The 12,978-nt window shown below is 41.3% G+C and overlaps 1 protein-coding gene and 1 non-coding gene across 2 annotated transcripts in view; one reads left to right on the top strand and one right to left on the bottom strand.

Annotated features, from left to right (window-relative positions):
• LOC135081845 (uncharacterized) overlaps positions 1-12,978 on the bottom strand; it is a 57,072-nt gene that overhangs the window by 1,657 nt on the left and 42,437 nt on the right. The window contains exons 20-22 of the mRNA XM_063976626.1: positions 9,230-9,400; positions 7,835-7,990; positions 1,123-1,227 (exon numbers count right to left, since the gene is read on the bottom strand). Of these exons, the coding sequence (XP_063832696.1) occupies positions 1,123-1,227; positions 7,835-7,990; positions 9,230-9,400 (432 nt within the window). The remainder of the gene's footprint in view (positions 1-1,122; positions 1,228-7,834; positions 7,991-9,229; positions 9,401-12,978) is intronic.
• On the top strand, positions 986-1,058 carry Trnaa-ggc (transfer RNA alanine (anticodon GGC)). The gene has a single exon. It is a non-coding gene; the product is annotated as a tRNA-Ala (tRNA).

Raw genomic sequence — 12,978 nt, 5'->3', positions numbered from 1 at the left:
GGACTTACAGCTGGGTATCTCGAATTCCGAGGTGAACTTACTATAATGACTGGACTAAGAATTATGTACACACGCCCACACTGTTAACTATCTATTTCCGTTTTTGCTCTCGCTCTAATCAAATGGCGATTCTTTGCGATAGAATGAGATGACATAATTTTCAATGGGCAGTTAACACTGTTGGCGATAGTACAGTCACGGAATGAAAAGGTTCGTCAGTTTTCAAATTGATTCCTTCAACGAATCGCGAGCACATATTACCTTTTGAAACTATGTTACATAATAATCTCGAGTTAGAGAAAATAATCTTTAACTGTTCGTCAGTAAAGTTCAAAATTATTCAGATCAAAGTTGTTTGACGATTTAACTTGTTAAGAAGATTATTATGATTGATAAAGTAAAACCTTCTTGTTGGTTCAACCTGCCATTATCTAATTAATAAAAAAAACTACATTTTGTAACATTGCACTGATGGAATAGAAAAATAAACAAGCAAAACCTTATTCGTTAGCAAACGTCATATTTATTTAAATGTTAGCAGCACTGTTTCTTGCACTGTTATGTCGGCAGGTTTGACTCTTACAGTACCTAGTGCAAGCGAAAACCGACACTAAGGTGACGAACCTTTTCATTCCGCGACTGTACATAGAGGCACCCGCTGAAAACCAGCGTCGGGGCACGCGTGCGACGCTTTTTTGGCACAAAAATATGCGTGTATAGTTTTAAGTCCCTTTGTTCTGTTTAGTTTCTTTTTGTGTCAAATAAAGTTTTTCTTAGTTATTAAATTTTTAGCGTTAAGAGTCGCATCTCAAACTAATTTGAAAATTATAAATAACTTGAAAAACTTAACTTAACTCTTAACTGACAGTTAAATATTTGCAACAATATTTCTGTTAGATGTAGGGTAGGTATACTTAACATTGATGAAACAAACGCTGGCTGTAACAGCGTATTACACTTGAAAATTTCGACGGGGTCATCCAGTGTCTAAGTAGCTCAGTTGGAAGAGCAGTCGCCCGGCAAGCGAAAGGTCGCGGGTTCGATTCCCGCCTTAGGCAGTTCGATTTTTTCAAGTTATTTATAATTTTCAAAAAAAGTTTTTCTTATTCTTACATAATTTACCTGGTTTTTGTGCGCGTTGTCTTGCAGCATGAGCTGCGTGATGTAGAACGAGGTGAGCGCGTTCCCGCCCAGCGCCGCCGTGTAGGCTCGCGCTATGGCTAGCACCTGCAATCATTTATTAAGGGTTAAGAGCGTTTACGCGAAGCGCGGCGTTTCAAGGGGCATCATTGGAAATGATTCGCGCGCGGCGTTTTTTAATAGTTTTTAAATGTTTATAGCAAAACAATAACAATAAATTATTATATCGTTTCAAAGTAAATATTTTAAAGAAGATGTTATCCCAACTAATATTATAAATGCGAAAGTAACTCTGTCTGTCTGTCTGTCTGTCTGTCTGTTACGCTTTCCCGCTTAAACCTCGCAACCGATTTTGATGAAATTTGGCATAGAGATAGTTTGAGTCCCGGGAAAGAACATAGGATAGTTTTTATCCCGGTTTTTGAAACAGGGACGCGCGCGATAAAGTTTTTCTGTGACAGACAAAATTCCACGCGGGCGAAGCCGCGGGCGGAAAGCTAGTCTATATATACACCGTGTTACTTTGCATTCTTGCCATATTCACAGAGATAAAAGTAGGGACCAATACCTGTTATTTAAGATAAACAAGAGACTCCCATAAAGAAAGTACACTGAGTTTTTAGTAAATTTGGTTTTGCAGTACAAATTGGAATAAACCAATTTTGTCTCGCACTTTCTACAGGTGCAAGTGGAATAAACCTAGTGGGCGTGGCCTAGTTCTTATTAATCTGTGATGTTTTATGGCTCTGAGTACCAGCCTTTTTATCCAGTCATAATAATTATTTTAAAATACTCTTCAGTTGATTTTAGATTTTCCTTTCTACTCTCAGTTTCTACTTAACGGGCTTAGGACCGTCAAAAATACGTAATAATTATTAGGCTTTTAATTAACTTATAACATTGTTCCCTATTTTTACAAATTAATAAATTAAGTATGAAATGAAATCACCTTATTCACAATTAATTATTTATTTATGAGTTCCTACTTACAAAGTTTACGTACTGCGAAGCAAGTGTTCAAAGTGTCCTCCGTTCTGATGAAGGCACAGCCTAGCACGGCGAAGCGTAGGTATTTCGCTTTAGTTTTCGCAACACATAAACGTTTTGTCTCACAGTTTCGCTGAAGCAATCCTTTCACGTAACACGTTTACACTTTTTATCTCTTCTGCGCATACCAGGTCGTTTCAAGTCACTCCAAAAATAATAGTCCATTGGTGTTAGGTCCGAGGATCGTGGTGGCCAAGCTACTGGACCCCCTCGTCCAATCCACTGTTCACCAAACGTATTATTCGCGCACTTGACGTCCTTATTGTGGGGGAGCACCATCCTGCTGGTAGTAGAGCATTTGGTGTAACGCTAAGGGTACGTCATCAAGCATTTCATTTAAGACGTCTTGCAGACACTCCAAGCACCATTTTGATTAAATTATTCGTTGTTTGAATACACTTCAGTCATTTTTGTATTATTTATAACGTGATTTGTGATTGATGGATTTCTCAGTTTTTTACAAAAGTGTCAAAAAGACATTTTAAAGACAATAGATTGCAATAGATATTTAAAAAATACAATAAAAAGTAAAAAAGTCTCCATCGCCATCGCTAACATAAGTGATGTGCATGAGTTACGATAGTTAGTGATGTGTTTAACAGATTGTCGATAAAATAAAATATTCAAAATTAAAAATCAAAATTTTCGGGCATTATTTTTTAACGGATTTGTGTTCAGTATCAGTAATATAGTTACCTCTGTAAATATGGCAAGAATGCAAAGTAACACCCTGTATATAAAAGAAAGTCGTGTTAGTTACTCCACTTATAACTCAAGAACGGCTGAACCGATTTAGCTGAAAATTGTCAGGGAGGTAGTTTAGAGCCAGGAGAAGGACATAGGATACTTTTTATCCCGTTCGAAATAAAAAAAAGTCTGCTTATTTATTGCCATTAAGGCGGAACAAAGTTCGCCGGGTCAGCTAGTTTTATTATATTAAGCTATTTTTATGTTGAATTAAAGAAGAATAATGGTGTAAAAATCACTTTGATTTTTGGGAATTCTTATTGTAAAATGCTTAAATGTAAGAATTTTCTCAACTAACTATTTGCCTAAGGACCTATAGGATATAAATGTTTGTTATATCGTTTTCACAGCATTTTTATAAAAAATTCAGCTTGTAAACTGACGCTAACGTGGAAATTTGAAAACCTGTGTGGATTTGTCTTGATAGAATTCTTAAATACTATACTAATCGAAATATTTTCTCAACTAACTATTTAGATGACGAAATTGCCTAATTATTTATGCCTATAACATATTTGTAATGTAACTGGTTAATGAATGTAACGGGTTGAAAAAGTACTGTTTTTGCGCCAAACGGCGTAAACGCTCTTAAGTGTACTGCAGACAGAACAAAAGTGTGACACAGCGTAGGTGTGCGTTACGGCCGGTTCACACATGTCTCCGTTTTACTGTTCCGTTTTATCGTGTACGTTTTTTTTCGTCAAACAGCAAAGCCCAGTGTCACAAAGGTCCCGTGATAAAAAATGGTGTCGTGGTCGTGACATATTTTACCAAATAAACTGTTTTCTATTCTAATAACCGCCTCTCTGGTCTAGTGGTATGAGTGGGTTCGATTCCCAATCGGGGCAGATTTTTCAGTTCGGTTTGGTTGGTGGTAGGGCTTGTTCTAAGTCCGCCTGGCTAGCTACCACCATCTTACCTAAGTCTGTCGCCATAACAACAATGTTAACAGCATTGTTGTGTTCGGGCAGTTAGAGGTAAGATAGCCAGTTCCTCCGTGGTTGAGGATTCCGGGTGAAGCTCGCTTCCACCTTCGGCCTGATCATCACTTACCATCAGGTGAGATACAGGCCAAGAGCTTCCTCGTTGTGGATAAAAAAAAAACTTATGAGTGTTAATTTGTCTTTTCGTTAGAATAACCCTAACCTGGCATCTGTTCTTTTGCTTTTGTATTCTGAGGTAAAAATACAAAAACAGCAGAGCCTAGTGTCACAAAGGTCCCGTGATAAAAATCCTAAGATGCGCACTGCAATAAGCGGTTATCACGCCATTTTATCGATTTGCCCATACATTTTGACGTCGATAAAAGTTATCACGGCGCGCATCTTAGGCCTAGTGGTCGTGACATATTTTACCAAATAAACTGTTTTCTATTCTATTGAATTCTATGGATAAACTAGCTGACCCGGCGAACTTTGTTCCGCCTTAATGGCAATAAATAAGCCGACTTTTTTTTTTATTTCGAACGGGATAAAAAGTATCCTATGTCCTTCTCCTGGCTCTAAACTACCTCCCTGACAATTTTCAGCTAAATCGGTTCAGCCGTTCTTGAGTTATAAGTGGTGTAACTAACACGACTTTCTTTTATATACAGGGTGTCCCGTAATGTAACGTCAAGCCGGAACTGGGTGTTGAGGCAAGTTATGCTGGTTATCAGAAAAATATAAAAAAAAATCTATGTGGCATATTTTCAAAATAATGGGCATTTAAAAAAAATCAAAAATTTCTACTCCAGGTGACGGTCTTTTTACTCGTGTTGCCACAAATCTTCACTTTTTCCAAATTTTTTTTTGTTATGTAACCCTGAATAATGCTTCTCTAAATTGTTATCAAAATTATAAAACCAGCTGCTCCAGCTTGGATAAAAAAAATACATTATTCCCAAAAAAAATTTCAAAATAAAAATTTTGTCTAGTTTAAACTGACTGTACTGAAAAAAAAAAGTACTACGCAAGTGTGGCATGTGACGTCATAATTTGGCGCATTTAGTAAGGATTCCAAAATGGTATAACACTTGGTAAATTCTTGCGGTAATTGTCGACAATTTTTGGTTTTTTGGAAATAATCCCGTTTTTAACTTTATCTACCTTGGTTAAAAATTATTATTCTAATGTGCCCAAAATTCAAGTTCCTATCGGCCGAATACTGAAACGCTACTCAAATCTTTCACTCAGCTGACGGGCTCCTAAATTTAAGTATCCTTCAAATTTAAATGGTATTCTCAAACGCCACTCAACGGATTTGAAGCCGTGATCAGCTAAGCAGCTCTCAAATGTTTACATAATGGCAACATTTACCAAAAAAAGTATGTTTTCATTTACACAAATGATAACTTTACGTTTTTTATCCATTACACGCAGCATCGTTTGGTTATGTATTGTCTTTTATGGAAATATACTCAATCAACTTAACATAGAACAGTTTATTTTTAGTTTCTATCCCAACTAATATTATAAATGCGAAAGTAACTCTGTCTGTCTGTCTGTTACGCTTTCCCACTTAAACCTCGCAACCGATTTTGATGAAATTTGGCATAGAGATAGTTTGAGTCCCGGGAAAGAACATAGGATAGTTTTTATCCCGGTTTTTGAAACAGGGACGCGCGCGATAAAGTTTTTCTGTGACAGACAAAATTCCACGCGGGCGAAGCCGCGGGCGGAAAGCTAGTTATATATAAATCTCGTTTTGTCATATAAAAAAATTAATGCTTGCATTTTTATTTAATTAAAATAATAATTTTAAAGGTGATACTTTTTATTGTTGAAATCTATTGAGTGGCGATCGTGGACCGAAACGTAACCACAATTGACATTTATCATTGTTGACAGAGCATCAAATTGACAAATCAACAACTCTTGGAAATGCTGCTATGCGATGTGTTATTCCTCAGAAATAGGCATGTTTTAATATGTATTGCGATTTCATAGCAGCTATTTTGGTTGTTACTTCGTGCACTATACGATGCACAGTTGGCTGTTAGATGTGGAAGATATCACCTAGTACACGTTCATATCTTCCCGTTGCGTAGAACAGTAGGGTTATAATAAGTATTTGGTCCACTGGTTGTATGGCGTTTGGTGAGGGGTTTCAAAGAGCTTCCAAATTATGAATCCAGAAACAACACCGTTTCTTTAGAGACGCGGAACCTCGCTCGGAATTGCATGTCATTATAATAATATTTTTCAACAGCGTTCAGCCTTATTGCGTTCCTGCGATTAGATTTAGGTATCCTCGAGGCTCGAAAGAAATGATAACGATGACACAGACATTATTTACCACTATTTAGGTATAAGAATAGGATTTAAGATACCGCGCAAGCACTCTCAAATTTAACGGCTGCTCAAGACGATTTGACAGTTGTTTGAGTAATGCTTAGCGTTGAATGGCGTTTCAGTATGCGAAAATTCATTTGAGTGGCGTTTGAGTGCAACTTAATTTGAGAGGTGCTTAAAAATTGAGAACTGCTTAGATATTGTTTTGAGTATGCGAAATGTCAGTTTAGGAGCTGCTTATCTATTTGAGAAGCTGTCAAATATTTAAATGGCGTTTCAGTATTCGGCCGTATGACTGACTACCGTACAGTCAGTCACAGAAACTTTTGTCACCATGACAGTAATTAGTAGTTGACATACTGTGACAAAAGTCACCCGTGCGTGCGCGCCGTTACTACCTGCTCTGCCTGCACTTGTACTTGGTAACAGGGATAATAAGGATATGAAGTTTCGGTTATGGATACGGTTACGGATATTAGAATAATATTATACCGGTTTCGGTTACGGTCACGGATATGAAATCATTTCAGATTATCCGAAAGTTTCGGATAATTTCGGTTACGGAATTATTAGAATTTCAAAAATGTAGGTATAAGCAAGATGCTGCGTGACCCACATAGCTACTTTATGTACCAACTAAGACGACACCTATGTATGATAAAGGTTAAACAGGCTGGCATATTAGATGGTGCCAGGGAATGCCAGACAAGTTGGTAACAAATATTAAGATTTAAGGTACAATTCCAAGACGGGCCGCAGACCGCAAACTGCAAAACTCTATGAAATCGGCAGCGCGGCATTGCTGCTGCGGCGTGTATACTGCAGATTTCATAGAGTTTTGCAGTTTGGAATAATTGTACCCTTAGACTCCGCCTTTATCCGAAACTATCCGTAACTTTTGAATCAGTTTCGGTTACGGTTATGGATATTTTTTTATTTCGGATATCCGATAGTTTCGGTTACGGTTACGGATATCCATAACATCCCTGCTTGGTAAGATGGCCCTCTCCGTCCCGCTCATACCTTTTAAAATGGCTTCTCCACCTCATTTAAGCCAGAAACTTGAATTTTGGGCACATTAGAATAATAATTTTTAACCAAGGTAGATAAAGTTAAAAACGGGATTATTTCCAAAAAAACCAAAAATTGTCGACAATTACAGCAAGAATTTACCAAGTGTTATACCATTTTGGAATCCTTACTAAATGCGCCAAATTATGACGTCACTTGCCACACTCGCGTAGTACAATTTTTTTTCAGTACAGTCAGTTTAAACTAGGCAAAATTTTTATTTTGAAAATTTTTTTGGGAATAATGTATTTTTTTCATCCAAGCTGGAGCAGCTGGTTTTGTAATTTTGATAACAATTTAGAGAAGCATTATTCAGGGTTACATAACAACAAAAAAATTTGGAAAAAGTGAAGATTTGTGGCAACACGAGTAAAAAGACCGTCACCTGGAGTAGAAATTTTTGATTATTTTTAAATGCCCATTATTTTGAAAATATGCCACATAGATTTTTTTTTATATTTTTCTGATAACCAGCATAACTTGCCTCAACACCCAGTTCCGGCTTGACGTTACATTACGGGACACCCTGTATATAGATAACAAATGATATCGCTTACCTCACAAGTAAACGTGTGCAGAAACCCGCTAAGTCCTCCCAGCTCCCGCACAGTAGTGGTTTCTCTTACGAAGAGTAGCCGCAACGCACACACGCGTCTAACGGCGCGCGCGCCGCTTATGGTGCACACTGACGTCAGAGATACTGTGGTGGGCGTCTGTTGGGGAAGAATTGTATTCTGATTAATTACTTATACAGTAAAAAACCGTACCGCGTTCCGGAAAACGCAGCGTGGAACGTCCACCCACAAGGTGGACCGATGACATCATAAAGGTAGCAGGAATGCGCTGGCCGCAGGCCGCTACCAACCGGGCAATATGGAAAGCATTGGGGGAGACCTATGTTCAGCAGTGGACGTCCTATGGCTGAGATGATGATGATGACAGTAAAAACGGCTATCGAAAGGTTTAATTCAAATTCTGTTTAAAGGGTGGAATTTTGTAATGCCACCTGGAGGGAAAGTACTCTTAATACTGTAGATAGAAAATTTTACTGAAAGAAAACATTCCTTTATTTTTAAAAAGAAAGAGAACTGCATTAAAAGATTTTCGAATTTTTTTCGAAAATTCTCTACTATACCATACAATTTCCTGTACATATTTAAAATAATTTAAGATTTCATGGTTTTCCTTTCATTTGATTTATCAAGATTGTTAGAGATATTTCATCCTTATACTTAACCCTAACGATCGATGTAATAAAAATACAGGGTGTAATTTTTAGCAGATTTTAGTTGGTTCGATTCCCGGGTGTGGCAAGCAAATTATTGGAAATAAAGGAATGTTTTCTTTCAGTAAAATTTTCTATCTACAGTATTAAGAGTACTTTCCCTCCAGGTGGCATTACAAAATTCCACCCTATATAGGTTTAGCGAGGGATAGGAGTGGCACAGGACACATAATAACATATGATGTGACAGAGCATACAAGTCTGAAGCATATCTGAAATCTTACTGACGTTTGACGTTACAAAATCATCCTCTTGGCCTGTCTGGCCAGTGTGGGGAGTATGGGCCAAATCCTTTATGTGCCTCTGCAAAATTAGAGGAAGTTGTGTTCCTAGTGGAGTCTAAATGACTTGACAATGATGAGGGTATCACTGGAGCAGGTTGCGGAAAGCACCAAAGCGTTGACTGATCATTGTGAAAATTTTTGGAAAAGGCCTTTGTCCAGCTTTGATCTTTGAGCAGCAGACAATTTTTTTTAAGTAATTTGTTATTGCACAAATTACTAATATATGTAGTCCCGTTAGCCTCTCATACTAGGCTAAATATGTTTGCGTCACGAGTGACCTCACCACAATAGTCGAGCGGCGGCGGGGACCGAACCCCGGATCACGAGTCGGCCAGTCCGACCGAGCGGCTATCGTGGCTTCGCATTATGGTCTGATGTCATACCTGTCCATTGGCCATCTTCTCGTCCACCGGCTCGACCGGCGGCCTGGCCAGTTGCTCCTCGTCCAGCGCGAAGATGTCGTCATCGGCGTCGCCGGTGCCCAGCCGCCGCTCGGGCTCGCGCGCGTCCGCCAGCCGCACCGCCGTGCCCGACACCACCAGCTGGATCTCATCCTGGGGGGAAGGGGACGTGTTAAGACGTAAGCTGTTCCAGAAACTCTCTCAAGAATAATCGCAAAAATCCACTGCTGTACCAGACACCTCTAGCTGGATATCATCTTGGAAGCATGATAACAGCTTAGGATAACTAGCTATCCTTAGGGGCTAAAGGACGTGTTCGGACACAGATATACCAGCAGGCGTCCTGGGCGACAAGTCGACATGCTTATAAGACAGATTTCCTAAAAATCCGCTGCTATGTCCGACACCACCAGCTGGATCTCGTCCTGGAAGCAGGATAACAGCTTAGTATAGCTCGTCTTAGGGGTAAGAGACCGATAAAGAACACTCGTCTTAGGGGAAAAAGCTTATAAGACAGATTTCCCAAAAATCCATTGCCGTACCTGACACCACTAGCTGGATTTCATCCTGGAAGCAAGATGTCCAGGCTGGACCAGGATGGATCTGGTTCAGACTGTGTGTTACGACTGACAACTGTGTTAAGACTCCGATGTCCCAGAAATTCGCCGCCATGCTCGATATTACTAGCTGGATCTTATGCTAGGAGACAAAAGAGTAACTTAAAATTGTGATTTCTTAGAAATCTGCCGCTATGCCTGATACTAAGCTGGATCTAATGCTGAGAGCAAGGAGACAACTTTTAAGTTTTTGCAACGCCTTCACTGGGCGTCACATGTACCTAAAAAATTATGTTCTATCAACCCTTACCCATGTGACATGCAATAAATAATTTGAATTTGACATGTTAAGGCACATGTTAAGATTCTCGACACTACTAAAGCCCGGTCCGTGAGCACACTCACTGCTGGCGCCCGTCGCACAGTCGCGACAGCAATATAATTACGCGCGAGTGATAAGGATGGGTAGCTTGGGGTCATTGGACAAAATTCTACGTGCTCACAGACCAGACTATAGACGAGTTAGGACACAGATCTTTTAGCAGGCGTTCTGGGAGACAAATCGAGATGCTTATAAGACAGATTTCGTAGTAGATGGCACAAAAATCCACCTCCGTTCCCAATATCACTAGTTGGTTCTTATCCTGAAGGCAAGAAGGATCAGATTTCGCAGGATTTCTAATTAGTTCCTTCGAAGATGTCGTCGTCCGCGTCAGAAGACAGAAGATGTGTTAAGATAGAGACTTCCCACCAAACGTCCCAGGGGACAAGACTCAGATTTCCCACCAGATGCCCCTGAAATACACCGCCATTCCTGACACTACCCCAAATCCAAAATTCCACTGCTGTGCCCCATTCTGTTAGCTGAACTTAATCCTAGGGGACAAGAAGGTATGCTGGATAGATCAGACGCCCTAACATGGACATGGTTCAAGTTTCGCCGAGCTGTAATCAATTCGTCCGAAGATGTCGTCATCAGCGTCGCCCGTGCCCAGCCGCCGCTCGGGCTCGCGCGCGTCCGCCAGCCGCACCGCCGTGCCCGACACCACCAGCTGGATCTCATCCTGGGGGGAAAAAGGACGTGTTAAGATAGCTGGATCTAGTTCAGGAAGACCAACAACTGTGTTAAGACTGATGTCCCAGAAATCCGCTGCCGTGCCCGACACGATCTCGTCCTGGGGGGAAGGGGGCGTGTTTAGATAGACTTCCCACCAAACGTCCAGGGGACAAGACTTATATTTTCCACCAGATGTCCCAGAAATACACCTTTCCCACCAAACATCCCGGGGACCAGACTCAGATTGCCCACCAGATGTATTGCTCTCAAGAATAATCGCAAATATCCGCTGCTGTGCCCGATATTACTAGCTGGATCTCATCCTGAAAGATGTCGTCGTCCGCGTCAGAAGACAGAAGATGTGTTAAGATAGAGACTTCCCACCAAACGTCCCAGGGGACAAGACTCAGATTTCCCACCAGATGTCCTAGAAATACACCACCATTCCTGACACTACTAGTCCTCAAGAATAATCCCAAAAATTCACCGCTGTGCCCGATTCTGTTAGCTGGATTTCATCCTGGGGGACAAGAAGGTATGCTGGATAGATCAGACGCCCTGTCATGGACATGGTTCAAGTTTCGCCGAGCTGTAATCAATTCCTGCGAAGATGTCGTCATCAGCGTCGCCCGTGCCCAGCCGCCGCTCGGGCTCGCGCGCGTCCGCCAGCCGCACCGCCGTGCCCGACACCACCAGCTGGATCTCGTCCTGGAGGTAAAATAACAGGTTAGGACAGCTGGACCTCGTCTTATTGGACAAAATTCTACGTGCTCCCGGACCAGACTATAGTCGGATCTCAAGAATAGTCCCAAAAATCCACTGCTGTGCCCGATACTACTAGCTGGATCTCGTCCTGGAGGCAGGAGGCTTATTAGGATAACTGGATCAGGTTTAGGAAGACAGATAACTGTATTACGACTTAGATGTCCCAAAAATTCGCCGCTGTGCTTGGTACTACTATAGTCTGGTCTGTGAGCACGTAGAATTTTGTCCAATGACCCCAAGCTACCCATCCTTATCGCTCGCGCGTAATTATGTTGCTGTCGCGCTCGGCCACTCACTGCGGGCGCCCGTCGCACAGTCGCGACTGTCGCGACTATAGACGAGTTAGGACACAGATCTTTTAGCAGGCGTTCTGAGAGACAAATCGAGATGCTTATAAGACAGATTTCCTAATAGACGGCACAAAAATCCACCTCCGTTCCCAATATCACTAGCTGGTTCTTATCCTGAAGGCAAGAAGGATCAGATTTCGCAGGATTCTAATTAATTCCTTCGAAGACGTCGTCGTCCGCGGCAGAAGACAAGGGGATGTGTTAAGATAGAGACTTCCCACCAAACGTCCTAGGGGACAAGACTCAGGTTTTCCCACTAGATGTCCCTGAAATACACCACCGTTCCTGATACTACTAGTCCTCAAGAATAATCCCAAAAACCCACCGTTGTGCCCGATTCTGTTAGCTGGATTTCATCCTGGGGAACAAGAAGGTATGCTGGATAGATCAGATGCCCTAACATGAACATGGTTCAAGTTTCGCCGAGCTGTAATCAGTTCGTCCGAAGATGTCGTCGTCAGCGTCGCCCGTGCCCAGCCGCCGCTCGGCTCGGAAGGGGACATACTTGTTAGACAGATTTCCCAGTAGATGGCCTAGAAATAGCAATGAGCAGGACACAGTCACATATTATAGCACCAGAACTGACGTCCAAAGTTTTGAAATAGAGGCCATGTACACGTATAAGTATGGGTCCTGCAGTCGAATTGATACCACCAGCTGGATCTCGTCCTGGTGGGAAGGGGGCGTGTTAAGATGGAAACTTCCCACCAAATGTCCTGCAGCAAATCGTCCACGCGCACTGTGAGACCTCATGTTAGTGAATACGGACGTAAGACGCAGGTTTTCCACCAGATGTATAATACACCACCATTCCTGACACTACTAGTCGGATCTCAAGAATAGTCCCAAAAATCCACTGCTGTGCCCGATACTACTAGCTGGATCTCGTCCTAGAAGCAGGATAACAGCTTAGGAAAGCTGAACCTCGTCTTAAGGGTAAGAGGACGAGTTAGGACACTCATCTTAGGGATAACAGGACGTGTTAGGACCCAGATATCCCAG

The sequence above is a fragment of the Ostrinia nubilalis genome, chromosome 20 (genome assembly GCF_963855985.1).
Source record: "Ostrinia nubilalis chromosome 20, ilOstNubi1.1, whole genome shotgun sequence".
NCBI classification, from domain to species: Eukaryota; Metazoa; Arthropoda; class Insecta; order Lepidoptera; family Crambidae; genus Ostrinia; species Ostrinia nubilalis.
This window is presented reverse-complemented; position numbering and strand designations above follow the sequence as displayed.